The sequence below is a fragment of the Ambystoma mexicanum genome, chromosome 1p (assembly GCF_040938575.1).
Source record: "Ambystoma mexicanum isolate Mex_15411 chromosome 1p, UKY_AmexF1_1, whole genome shotgun sequence".
Classification (NCBI taxonomy): Eukaryota; Metazoa; Chordata; class Amphibia; order Caudata; family Ambystomatidae; genus Ambystoma; species Ambystoma mexicanum.
The window spans coordinates 73,390,413-73,403,908 of NC_090921.1; the positions used below are offsets into that span (position 1 = coordinate 73,390,413).

Sequence of the window (13,496 nt, forward strand, 5' to 3'; positions counted from 1 at the left end):
CTCCCGGGACACCCATGCCGGTGTGTGAGAGGGAGATTGTGCACCAGCTCCCCTGGCCGTTCACAGCTGTGCCCCTCCCGGGACACCCACATGTCGGTGTGTGTGAGAGGGAGAGCGTGCACCAGCTCCCCTGGCCGTTCACAGCTGTGCTCCTCCCGGGACACCCATGCCGGTGTGTGAGAGAGAGAGGGGGGTGTGTGTGTGAGAGGGAGAGCGTGCACCAGCTCCCCTGGCCGTTCACAGCTGTGCACCTCGCGGGTCACCCATGCCGGTGTGTGAGAGAGAGAGGGGGGGGTGTGTGTGAGAGGGAGAGCGTGCACCAGCTCCCCTGGCCGTTCACAGCTGTGCTCCTCCCGAGACACCCATGCCGGTGTGTGAGAGAGAGAGGGGGGGAGAGCGTGCTGTGCTCCTCATAGGACACCCATGCCGGTGTGTGAGAGAGAGAGGGGGGGAGAGCGTGCTGTGCTCCTCCCGGGACACCCATGCCGGTGTGTGAGAGAGAGAGGGGGGGAGAGCGTGCTGTGCTCCTCCCAGGACACCCATGCCGGTGTGTGTGAGAGGGAGATCGTGCACCTGCTCCCCTGGCCGTTCACAGCTGTGCTCCTCCCAGGACACCTATGTCGGTGTGTGTGAGAGGGAGAGCGTGCACCTGCTCCCCTGGCCGTTCACAGCTGTGCTCCTCCCAGGACACCCATGTCGGTGTGTGTGAGAGGGAGGGCGTGCACCAGCTCCCCTGGCCGTTCACAGCTGTGCTCCTCCCTGGACACCCATGCTGGTGTGTGAGAGAGAGAGGGGGGGTGTGTGTGAGAGGGAGAGCGTGCACCAGCTCCCATGGCCGTTCACAGCTGTGGCTGTGCTCCTCCCGGGACACCCATGCAGGTGTGTGAGAGGGAGATTGTGCACCAGCTCCCCAGGCCGTGCACCGGCTGTGCTACTCCCTGGACACCCATGCTGGTGTGTGAGAGAGAGGGGGGGTGTGTGTGAGAGGGAGAGCGTGCACCAGCTCCCCTGGCCGTTCACAGCTGTGGCTGTGCTCCTCCCGGGACACCCATGTCGGTGTGTGTGAGAGGGAGATTGTGCACCAGCTCCCCTGGCCGTTCACAGCTGTGCTCCTCCCAGGACACCCATGTCGGTGTGTGTGAGAGGGAGAGCGTGCACCTGCTCCCCTGGCCGTTCACAGCTGTGCTCCTCCCGGGACACCCATGTCGGTGTGTGTGAGAGGGAGATTGTGCACCAGCTCCCCTGGCCGTTCACAGCTGTGCTCCTCCCGGGACACCCATGCCGGTGTGTGAGAGAGAGAGGCTGGGTGTGTGTGAGAGCGAGAGCGTGCACCTGCTCCCCTGGCCGTTCACAGCTGTGATCCTCCCGGGACACCCATGCCGTGTGGGGGAGAGAGAGCGTGCACCGGCTGTGCTACTCCCTGGACACCCATGCTGGTGTGTGAGAGGGAGAGCGTGCACCAGCTCCCCTGGCCGTTCACAGCTGTGGCTGTGCTCCTCCCGGGACACCCATGTCGGTGTGTGTGAGAGGGAGATTGTGCACCAGCTCCCCTGGCCGTTCACAGCTGTGCTCCTCCCGGGACACCCATGCCGGTGTGTGAGAGAGAGAGGGGGGGTGTGTGTGAGAGGGGGAGCGTGCACCTGCTCCCCTGGCCGTTCACAGCTGTGCTCCTCCCAGGACACCCATGCCGTGTGGGGGAGAGAGAGCGTGCACCGGCTGTGCTCCTCCCAGCTGGAGTTCCGTTATTCGGGCTGGGCTGCTCCGGGAGGCTGGCCCTCTGAGCATTTATCTGCCGACTCGCTGCTGACGTCACGTTCCACACCTCCACCTGCCGTTCAAGTACTTTCGCTGGAAAGCTTCAGGCAAAGCCACGGGCGCCTGGACTAGGAGAGGGCACTGCTCCGAGACCTCTCATGCCAGCCCCCGGCCAGTGCCAAGCCCACTGCCCGAATAGCTGCCAGCGCCAGCGCCTCCTTTACCTGTGCTGCAAGCCCTGCCAGTACCCTCTTGACTGTGCTGCCAGTGTCCTAGCCCCCTGGCCTGGCAGTACCCATCTTTCTGTGCCTCCTTGGCCCCAGCCCTGTGCCATGCTGGTGCCCCCTTTCCTCTGCCCCCAGTGATCCAGGCGCTGCCCTGTTGTTGACTTTTCACCCAACTCCTTGCCAGCGCCTCTGGCCCCTGGACCCCCTGCGAGGGCACCATGTCTATTTTCCTGGAGACACCCGGCTTCTTCTTTGGGGTGATTGGATCTGCGCTGCTGGGCATCACCCTCTTTAATGCCAACTGGCGCGTGTCCACCGTGGATGGGAATGTGATCACCACGTCCACCCTCTTTGAGAACCTGTGGCAGAACTGTGCCACCGACTCCACGGGCGTTTACAACTGCAGAGACTTCCCGTCCATGCTGGCTCTCTCAGGTAAGGACCTCGCGTGGTACTCCTGGGCACAGAGAGATGCTGTTAGGAGAGCCGTGGCCAGCCGGGCATTCTACGCGTGTATGCGCGTATTTACTTTTGAACATATGCAATATATGTACATATATAGCCAGGCATACCGTATGCTGGAAATGGGCCAGAACGCACCAGAACCCTTCCGGGAGTGAATGTGGGGGCAGGAGTCCATGCCAGGTGACACTCTTGTAAAGCAGTGTACCGTGCTGTAAATCTGTGGTGCGAGGAAGGGAAGGGGCCAGTCCCAGCCACACAACACGTGTTGCATTGTCTGGATGTGCCGGGTAGTACAGAATGGGGAAATGTGTAGGGTGCATCCGACTTTCCTGAGAGGTTGGCATCGTGTGTTTTCTGCGTTAGGCAATTCGTGTACTATGCAAAAGTGGAACAATGCTCGTGTGTGGGAGAAAGAAGGGTCAGTGTCTGGGAGAACTCCAGGACCTTAGGCACCTTATATGAAAACGCGCGTGTGTTTCCTCCTCTCCCCGCCTCGCCGTGCCCCTGCGCCGTAACCGCTTCAGGTGCGCAGCGCCGGGCACAATAGCGTGGGGCTGCGCAGTATTGGTGTAGGGTACCTGAGCGGCATGGTCAAGACGGATTCCATATATTGCTGATTTCAAATACTTCTACAGAGATTGTGTGTGTGTGTACGTGCGTGTGGGTGCCTGCGCGTGTGTATGTGTGTGTGCGTGCTTGTGTGTGTGTACGTGTGTGTCTGCGTGCTTGTGTGTGTGTACGTGTGTGTCTGCACGTGCGTGTGTGTGCGTGCGCGCGCGCGCGCGAATGTGTATGGCTGTGCCTGCACCAACCACATCTAGATAGGATTGTGAAGGTCAGGAAGTGCTACATTTAGACAAAACTGTAAGGTCAGGTAACCCACTAACCAATATAAGCTCAAACTGTCTGCATACTTATCTCACTCAAAAAACTCACACAACCATCTCTCGCACCACAAGCCGCACACACTTCACAACACTGCAACAACACATAAGCCGGAGCAACAGCACACGCGGACTGACACCTATCCAATACCTGCACCAAAGCTCAGTATCTGGTGTATACCGAGTTGAAGCTGCCAACAGAACACCACTCCTCTCACTATCCTACTCCCTCTTCACCTTACTAACCCATCCCACCTTATCGTTTACAGATCCGCCAGAGCGCCTGGGGACCAATTCGTACAAATACCTTTAACATTTAAGACTCACAGTGGTCACTGTAAATAGTAGGCAGCGTACTCCGGTGGAGTAGTTGCAGCGTGGCTTGTGGTGGTCTGCAGTAGTGTGGGCCAAGGTGGGTTCTGGTGTAGGCTGATGGCACTTTGCTGTAGAGGGGAAGTAACAGATATGGGCTGGGTGTGTGGCCCTTCCTGGGGGCTTTCCCAGCCGGTATTGGCTTTACTTTGCGCAGCGATTAACCTTGACTCCTAGGAAACCCATCTCTTTCCAGCTATCTAAATGTGTGTGCGGGATCCCGTGCGTGCAAGATATAGAGGGGCGTGCTCAATGAGACGCACGCACACGCACATCGAGGAAAGCGCGCGTGGTGAAGCAAAGCATTGCCACACAGGTGCTTGGCAATATGGGGGGTTGCCTTAAGCAAGTGGCGCGCTTTCTATTGACCCCGTGCATTTATAATTCTCACCTTTATGTGGCTAACGGCATTCTTGTTTATTTTCGTGATGTATATGTTGTGTGACGGGGTTTAAAGTTCACCTTTCATACTATGTGCATGGAATCTGTGATACATCTCACCCTGTAATCAATAAAGATCAAATATCCATCCTTGTCAATACATTGATTAAACACCCGATACCACATCGTTACACATTACTAGACACTTTCCACACGCTTATAAAATGCCACTATGCCAGTACTGCTGGAGACCAAGCCGTGGCTTCTAGAAAGCCCTGCCAAGCTAAGGTGTCGCAGAACTCCCAAACCGTCTACATTGGCACCCGGGCGAGTGGCGCCGTCCAAACAGAAGTCTTGCCACCCTGTGCCACAGAACTCTCAAACCGTCTACATTGGCGCCCGGGCGAGTGTCGCCGTCCAATCAGAAGCCTTGCCACCCTGTCTCACAGAACTCTCAAACCGTCTACATTGGCGCCCGGGCGAGTGGCGCCATCCAATCAGAAGCCTTGGACCATGGGCCGATAATGGCCCGTATAGACCAACGTTCCATTCCTCCGTCTGGCCCCACTTCCGGAGCCGCCACTCTGTTTGCCCTTCCCCCTGGGCCCCTTATCCGCCCTTGCCCCAATGTCCCCACGACCCATTGGCATCTGCCCTAATACCCCACCCTGCCTGCTCTTGCCTGGACTCCTGTTCCTTCTGCCACCATCTGCGTCCCGGACGTCAAAGTCTGGAGCTGGAGGGCCGTGACCCATCCCGGGCCCCCAAAGTCTGGAGCTGGGGGGGGGGGGCGTTACCGCCAAAGCCCGCCTGCCAGAAAGGTACTCACCCCTTCAACGTTGCTCCATTCTACGGACAGCGCCCTGCAGCCATCATCAGGACCACAGCCTTTCTACCTTGTGTGCAGAGGCGTTGCTAGGGATGGGCCTGGGGATCTATAGGCTAGCTAGGCCGGAGGCCCCACAGTCCAGACCCAGCAACACCCCTGCTTGTGTCCCCTGCAGCACTGAATACATATCACAGCCTGGCTGGGAATAGCGCTGCTGCCTCCCAGAATCTCCAGGCACTACATAGGATTCAAGTAGTCTGTCTAAAGTGTTCTCACGCGTAGGGCTGAGCCTAAGCCGGGGCTGTAAACCAGTAAGAGCAGGACCCATTCTCAAGCATGCCTGTGCCAGGATTCCTGACAGCACTGGAGTGGACTTCCCCTGCCTGCCCCATTCATTTACCTTGTGTTTCAGCTCTGTCGTCTGCTCCTTAATGGAGAGCTCCGGGTCAGACAGGATGTGTACCTGAGACAGACTGTGATATATTCACCCACAGCGTCATCACTAGCTTCCAGTTTGATATATTCACCCACAACGTCATCACTAGCTTCCACTGTGATGTAGTCACCCACAGTGTCATCACTAGCTTCCACTGTGATATATTCACCCAACCTGCATCACTAGCTTCCACTGTGATATATTCACCAACAGCGTCATCACTAGCTTCCAGTGTGATATATTCACCCAGAAGCGTCATCACTAGCTTCCAGTGTGATATATTCACCAACAGCGTCATCACTAGCTGCCACTGTGATATATTCACCAACAGTGTCATCACTAGCCGCCACTGTGCCATATTCCCCCACAGCGTCATCACTAGCTTCCACTGTGATATATTCACCCACGGCGTCATCACTAGCTTCCACTGTGATATATTCACCCACGGCATCATCACTAGCTTCCAGTGTGATATATTCACCCACAGCGTCATCACTAGCTTCCACTGTGATATATTCACCCACAGCGTCATCACTAGCTTCCACTGTGATATATTCACCCACAGCGGCATCACTAGCTTCCACTGTGATATATTCACCAACAGAGTCATCACTAGCTTCCACTGTGATATATTCACCAACAGCGTCATCACTAGCTTCCAGTGTGATATATTCACCCACAGTGTCATCACTAGCTTCCAGTGTGATATATTCACCAACAGCGTCATCACTAGCTGCCACTGTGATATATTCACCCACAGCTGCATCACTAGCTTCCACTGTGATATATTCACCCACAGCGTCATCACTAGCTTCCAGTGTGATATATTCACCAACAGCGTCATCACTAGCTTCCACTGTGATATATTCACCTACAGCTGCATCACTAGCTTCCACTGTGATATATTCACCCACAGCGTCATCACTAGCTTCCAGTGTGATATATTCACCAACAGCGTCATCACTAGCTTCCACTGTGATATATTCACCCACAGTGTCATCAATAGCTTCCACTGTGATATATTCACCCACAGCGTCATCACTAGCTTCCAGTGTGATATATTCACCAACAGAGTCATCACTAGCTTCCAGTGTGATATATTCACCAACAGAGTCATCACTAGCTGCCAATGTGATATATTCACCCACAGCGTCATCACTAGCTTCCAGTGTGATATATTCAACAACAGCGTCATCACTAGCTTCCACTGTGATATATTCACCCACAGCGTCATCACTAGCTTCCACTGTGATATATTCACCCACAGCTGCATCACTAGCTTCCACTGTGATATATTCACCCACAGCGTCATCACTAGCTTCCAGTGTGATATATTCACCAACAGAGTCATCACTAGCTGCCACTGTGATATATTCACCCACAGCGTCATCACTAGCTTCCACTGTGATATATTCACCAACAGCGTCATCACTAGCTTCCACTGTGATATATTCACCCACAGTTGCATCACTAGCTTCCAATGTGATATATTCACCCACAGCCTCATCACTAGCTTCCACTGTGATATATTCACCCACAGCATCATCACTAGCTTCCACTGTGATATATTCACCCACAGCGTCATCACTAGCTTCCAGTGTGATATATTCACCAACAGCGTCATCACTAGCTTCCACTATGATATATTCACCCAAAGCTGCATCACTAGCTTCCAGTGTGATATATTCACCAACAGCGTCATCACTGTGATATATTCACCCACAGTGTCATCACTAGCTTCCAGTGTGATATATTCACCAACAGCATCATCACTATCTTCCACTGTGATATATTCACCCACAGCTGCATCACTAGCTTCCACTGTGATATATTCACCCACAGCTGCATCACTATCTTCCACTGTGATATATTCACCCACAGCTGCATCACTAGCTTCCACTGTGATATATTCACCCACAGCTGCATCACTAGCTTCCACTGTGATATATTCACTCACAGCGTCATCACTAGCTTCCACTGTGATATATTCACCCATAGCGTCATCACTAGCTTCCACTGTGATATATTCACCCACGGCGTCATCACTAGCTTCCACTGTGATATATTCACCCACGGCATCATCACTAGCTTCCAGTGTGATATATTCACCCACAGCGTCATCACTAGCTTCCACTGTGATATATTCACCCACAGCGTCATCACTAGCTTCCACTGTGATATATTCACCCACAGCGTCATCACTAGCTGCCACTGTGATATATTCACTCACGGCGTCATCACTAGCTTCCACTGTGATATATTCACCCACGGCGTCATCACTAGCTTCCACTGTGATATATTCACCCACGGCGTCATCACTAGCTTCCACTGTGATATATTCCCCAACCGTGGCATCACTAGCTTCCAGTGTGATATATTCCCCACAGCGTCATCACTAGCTGCCACTGTGATATATTCACCCACGGTGTCATCACTAGCTTCCACTGTGATATATTCACCCACAGCGTCATCACTAGCTGCCACTGTGATATATTCCCCACGGCGTCATCACTAGCTTCCACTGTGATATATTCACCCACAGCGGCATCACTAGCTTCCACTGTGATATATTCACTCACGGCGTCATCACTAGCTTCCACTGTGATATATTCACCCACGGCGTCATCACTAGCTTCCACTGTGATATATTCACCCACGGCGTCATCACTAGCTTCCACTGTGATATATTCCCCAACCGTGGCATCACTAGCTTCCAGTGTGATATATTCCCCACAGCGTCATCACTAGCTGCCACTGTGATATATTCACCCACGGCGTCATCACTAGCTTCCACTGTGATATATTCACCCACAGCGTCATCACTAGCTGCCACTGTGATATATTCCCCACGGCGTCATCACTAGCTTCCACTGTGATATATTCACCCACAGCGGCATCACTAGCTTCCACTGTGATATATTCACTCACGGCGTCATCACTAGCTTCCACTGTGATATATTCACCCACGGCGTCATCACTAGCTTCCACTGTGATATATTCACCCACGGCGTCATCACTAGCTTCCACTGTGATATATTCCCCAACCGTGGCATCACTAGCTTCCAGTGTGATATATTCCCCACAGCGTCATCACTAGCTGCCACTGTGATATATTCACCCACGGCGTCATCACTAGCTTCCACTGTGATATATTCACCCACAGCGTCATCACTAGCTGCCACTGTGATATATTCCCCACGGCGTCATCACTAGCTTCCACTGTGATATATTCCCCATAGCTGCATCACTAGCCGCCACAACAGCTTCCTTACATTGTGGCAGAAGCGTGGAGCCGTGCAGGTTTCTCGTTTTGATGTGTGGCAGCACTAATCCACTGTTGGCCAAGCAGTCAAGGAGGCAGCGGCTAGTTCCGCCTTGAGGGATTAAGTAACCGAGCCGCCGAGTAACCTTTGCCCAGTGATAACTGCATTACACGATGAACATTTTACATAAAAGAACTCCCCACCACCATCCATGCCAGTGGCGTGGGTTCCCGTCATAGGGACCCCGCGGCATCATGGCGCCGTGGTGATCCATGGCTCCATGTCAGGTGGATGTAGAGTGCCAGCCCTGGTTTTACTTCTGGCCAGAGAGAGTTCCATCTGTAATCTGTCAGCATTGTGCCGCTATCCCCCAGATGTCATGTGACGAGCAAAGACTGCTTCCTGGTCAACACTCGAGACGGTGTTGCAGCTGTGTAAGTTTTGGTGACAGCTGTCAGGTGTTACTTTTGAGAGCGTTGTTTGTTTCCATACTGCATTGATGTGTTTTCCACCTGTGTGCTGTCCTACAGTGTGGCTTGAGAATACCACGCCGGCCACTGCCCTGAGATGCACCTACAGTGTGGCTGGAGAATACAACAGCCAGCCGCCCACCTACAGTGTGGCTGGAGAATACAACAGCCAGCCGCCCAGCCCACGCCAGCCACTGCCCTGAGATGCACCTACAGTGTGGCTGGAGAATACAACAGCCAGCCGCCCAGCCCACGCCAGCCACTGCCCTGAGATGCACCTACAGTGTGGCTGGAGAATACAACAGCCAGCCGCCCAGCCCACGCCAGCCACAGCCGCCCAGCCCACGCCAGCCACTGCCCTGAGATGCACCTACAGTGTGGCTGGAGAATACAACAGCCAGCCGCCCAGCCCACGCCAGCCACAGCCGCCCAGCCCACGCCAGCCACTGCCCTGAGATGCACCTACAGTGTGGCTGGAGAATACAACAGCCAGCCGCCCAGCCCACGCCAGCCACTGCCCTGAGATGCACCTACAGTGTGGCTGGAGAATACAACAGCCAGCCGCCCAGCCCACGCCAGCCACTGCCCTGAGATGCACCTACAGTGTGGCTGGAGAATACAACAGCCAGCCGCCCAGCCCACGCCAGCCACAGCCGCCCAGCCCACGCCAGCCACTGCCCTGAGATGCCCTACAGTGCTTCACATGCAGAATGTCTTCATTACTGAAGCAGTATGTTCACGTGCGCCATCTTAACCTAGTAGCACCCTCATGGCGGCCATGTTAGACTCAGCAGTGCCAGCTCTGTGATAATGTTTCTCGTCAGTGTGAGAGCTTTCACCTGCAGCATGTAATCGCATATTATAATGGGTGCATCGTGGCTCTATTTCCTAGCAGAACACATTGGCTGTGAGCATTTTAACTGTGGGTGGTGTGACGTGGGATTTAATGAAACATTGTAGAGGACGGATGCTCCAGGCCTCCAGAGACCCCAATGAACTGGGGGGGCCTGTTGTTCTTTGTCTGATAACTTCATTTTAGAGAGCAAACAAATCAAGGGGGGGAATCAAAACAGCTTCACACATCTTCAGTCTCTAGTGTGTTTATTTTTACACATGGAAAAGGAACAAAATCACTACAGCGAGAGAACCAAACCTTTCCCTTTATTTATTTATTTATGTGTTTATGTGTTTATTTATTTATAGCATTTGTTATACACCCAGACCCAGAGGTATCACGGCGTAGAATACTTAAGAAGTTAGTTAGTTACAGAATATGTTACAGCATACAGTCTCGGGAGGATAGCTTAGGAGCAACGTGCTCGCCTTGGATCAACACAGATTCGATCCACGGGTCCGTGCTTAGAAACCTCTGTTTGTAAATAACCTACCATATCATAGCAGAAGTTACAATTACAAGTAGGTACAATTATACATTTATCCCCAGAATATTGGGTGGGGGGGAGATGAGGGGAAGGCACAACAGCAAATCCTTGCACAGAGCAGTGGGCTAAGGGAAGGTGGGAGGTGGGCTCGGAGTAGGTACAATCGCAAGTTCATGCACCAAGAAGGGGCGGGTGTGCTGGTGTTGGTAGCGGCCTAGTTGTATTTGTCGAATAGCCAGGTCTTGATCAGCCCCTGAAAGCACTGGTGACAGGGTTCATTCCTGATGTGGTTTGGTAGAGAATTCCAAAGCTTGGGGGCCGCTACAGGGAAGCTGGCACCACCTGCTCGTTTACTCTTGAATCTGGGAAGAGTCAGGTGTGTGCTGGATCCGGATCTTTGGGTTCTAATCGATGTTTTTTGCGGTACACAGTGATTTAGGTAGGCGGGAGCCACATTAGTGATGCGTTTAGGTGCAGTGGACGGGGCCTTGAATATGATTCTCGCTTGGATGGGGAGCCGGCGTGCTTCTCTTCTGATGTTAGAAATGTGTTCATTCCTTTTGAGGTCGAAGGCCGCCCCGAAGGTCTTTATTTTGCAGCAGTTGTAATTAGCCCAGGTTTGCAGTTGTGGTTCCTAATAGCAGGACGTTACAGTAGTCCAGTTTTGAAAGTCTGAGGGTTCGGGCTAGTGTAAATTCTGTGGTGTGAGGATTTGACGGCTGAGGGAAATCCGCTTGGAAGTGTAGGCCACAGAAGAAGATAGAACGTTGATGTGTTTAGACATAGATAGGTTGGCGTCTAGATACACACCCATGGTTTTAACCTGTTTCAGGACCGGGATAGACGCGCCATCAATGGAGATGGCAGAGAATTCCGTGTGTAGAGACTTGAGTCGGGCCCGCCAGCCTATGATGAGAAGCTCTGTTTTTTCGTCACTTAAGCAGAGGCTGTTTGTGGCCATCCAGTTTTGAATGAATGATGGCAATGATTTCGTTAATGGTATCTTGTTTATAATCACCAGTACACACATTGTTTCATAAGAAAGCAATAACACTACAACGAATTTGCTTCTATGGAGCACAACAACATTCCTGCATAAGGCATCATTCAGCGTGGGCGTGGAACTGATATTGGCCCTCATTACGATACCGGCGCTAAACCATGGTGCTTTTAGCACCATGGTTGGTGCCGGTATCGTAACGTGTCCGCCATGGTGAAATGGGGAAATACTGCCCCATTCCAAGGTTGGCAGGGCGGTATTTCCCCATTTCCCCATGGCCCTTCCCCATTCCCATTTTTGCCCCATAGGGCATAATGGGAATGGCGAAGGCGCTAAGTACGGTACCGCAAATTGCGGTACCATACTTACCGCGAAGGTCCCTTTGCGGGTCCCTACTTTAACGGCTGGTCTAGACCAGCCGTTAAGGTCAGGTCCTACAACTCAGGCGTTAAGGGTTAACCCCACCGTTAACCCTTAACGCCTGATTCTTATTTTAACACCTGCTTTTAGCAGGCGTTAAAATCCATGGCGCTAACCTGCCATGGTGCTAATTACGCCGCCGTAATTTACGGCGGCGTAATTAGCGCCTTCCCCACTCCCATTATGCCCTATGGGGCAAAAATGGGAATGGGGAAGGGAAAATGGGAAATGGGGATTTACCGCCCCACTCACCTTGGAATGGGGCGGTAAATCCGCCATCCACCATGGTGTAAACGTAGTTTACACCATGGTGGTAAAGTTGGTGCACTTAGCACCAAGGTTGTAATGAGGCCCAGGCGCTAATGGGTTAACAGCCTTTTACGGCGCTGTTAACCCCTTACCGCCAGGGTCGTAATGAGGCCCAGTATGTCAGTTGCAACAGGAAGATGGTTTCGTGAAGAGTGAGGTGTCCTGAACTGTAGTAAGTAGCACCTTGTGATCTTTGGCAAATCATGAATTCAGGGTTCCGGGGCTCGGGGGAATTAAATAACGCAATGAGCATTTGGATCTGTGTGGCCCTGGTCAAAGACCATAGACACTGAGATTTCGTGTTCTTCCAGTACGAAAGGAACAAATAAACAGTACTTTGGGACAGCAGGCATCATATCAGTTTATCCCTGTGATCTTTGACAAGAGGATAATGTGAGCTCGTGGGTTCAGTGGAAAGGCAATAAAAGGCAATCAGAAGGGAGGAGGGGGTGGAAGGGTGCATTGGAGTACTCCCTAGTGTGACCGTAGTCCAGCAACATATTGTGAGGTCGTTGTCTCTCGTACTGAGGAAAGGAAATGGACCAGCACGTGAAGGGGAAAGGACTCAATGCAGAGCAGCCATGTGATCGTTTGCAGGCAGTTTATTCTGAGCTCTCGTGTTCCAGCCAAAGGAAACAAAAAAGCAATCAGAAAAGGAGCTGGTACTGGGGTTGGCGAGATTTGTTTGTGTGCTGCCAAATGACCCAGGACAAAGAGTACATTCATAGCTCGGGTGCTGTAACCAACGGGAGAAATAGAAGCAATCGACCAAGGCAGACAGATGTTTTATTGCAGTGCAGCCTTGTGATCTTGGAGGGAAAAGTGTATTCTAAGCTCTTCTTTTCCAGCAGTGTGGAAAAACGCAAACAGCACAGTGGTTCGTACTGGGGTTTGAGGGATTACATACAATGCAGCCTTGTGACCTTTACAAAACAATACAAGGGAAGGAATGGAATCAGTCAGCCCTGGAAGGGAATGCATTATTGCAGGGTAGCCTTGTGATCTTGGGCAAAAAGTGTATTGCGAACGCTTATGCTCCATGAGGAAACAGGGCACACAACACTCCGGACAAGCCTTTGCTTCCAAGCGCTAGTCCCAATAACAAAATATGCCCTTCTCCCCTTTCAGAAAACAGAAAGATTTCAGACACAGGGGGGCTGGGGGTGGGGCGGAGGGGATGGGAAGGTGCTTTTGTTCCAGCAAAACGTGATCTCTGTTTTTTAAGCCGGGCGGGAAACTGGCGCAAGCTTTCTGCAGGGTTCAGCTTCTGGCCCGCGTAGAAGCTGTTGCAACAGTCATGGCC

The 13,496-nt window shown here is 52.6% G+C and overlaps 1 protein-coding gene across 1 annotated transcript in view; it reads left to right on the forward strand.

Moving 5' to 3' along the window:
- Positions 1–1,996: 1,996 nt before the first annotated feature.
- Positions 1,997–13,496, forward strand: part of CLDN15 (claudin 15) — a 190,582-nt gene continuing 179,082 nt past the window's right edge. The window contains exon 1 of the mRNA XM_069643268.1: positions 1,997–2,417. Coding sequence (XP_069499369.1) covers positions 2,201–2,417 — 217 coding nt within the window. The 5' untranslated portion in view covers positions 1,997–2,200. The remainder of the gene's footprint in view (positions 2,418–13,496) is intronic.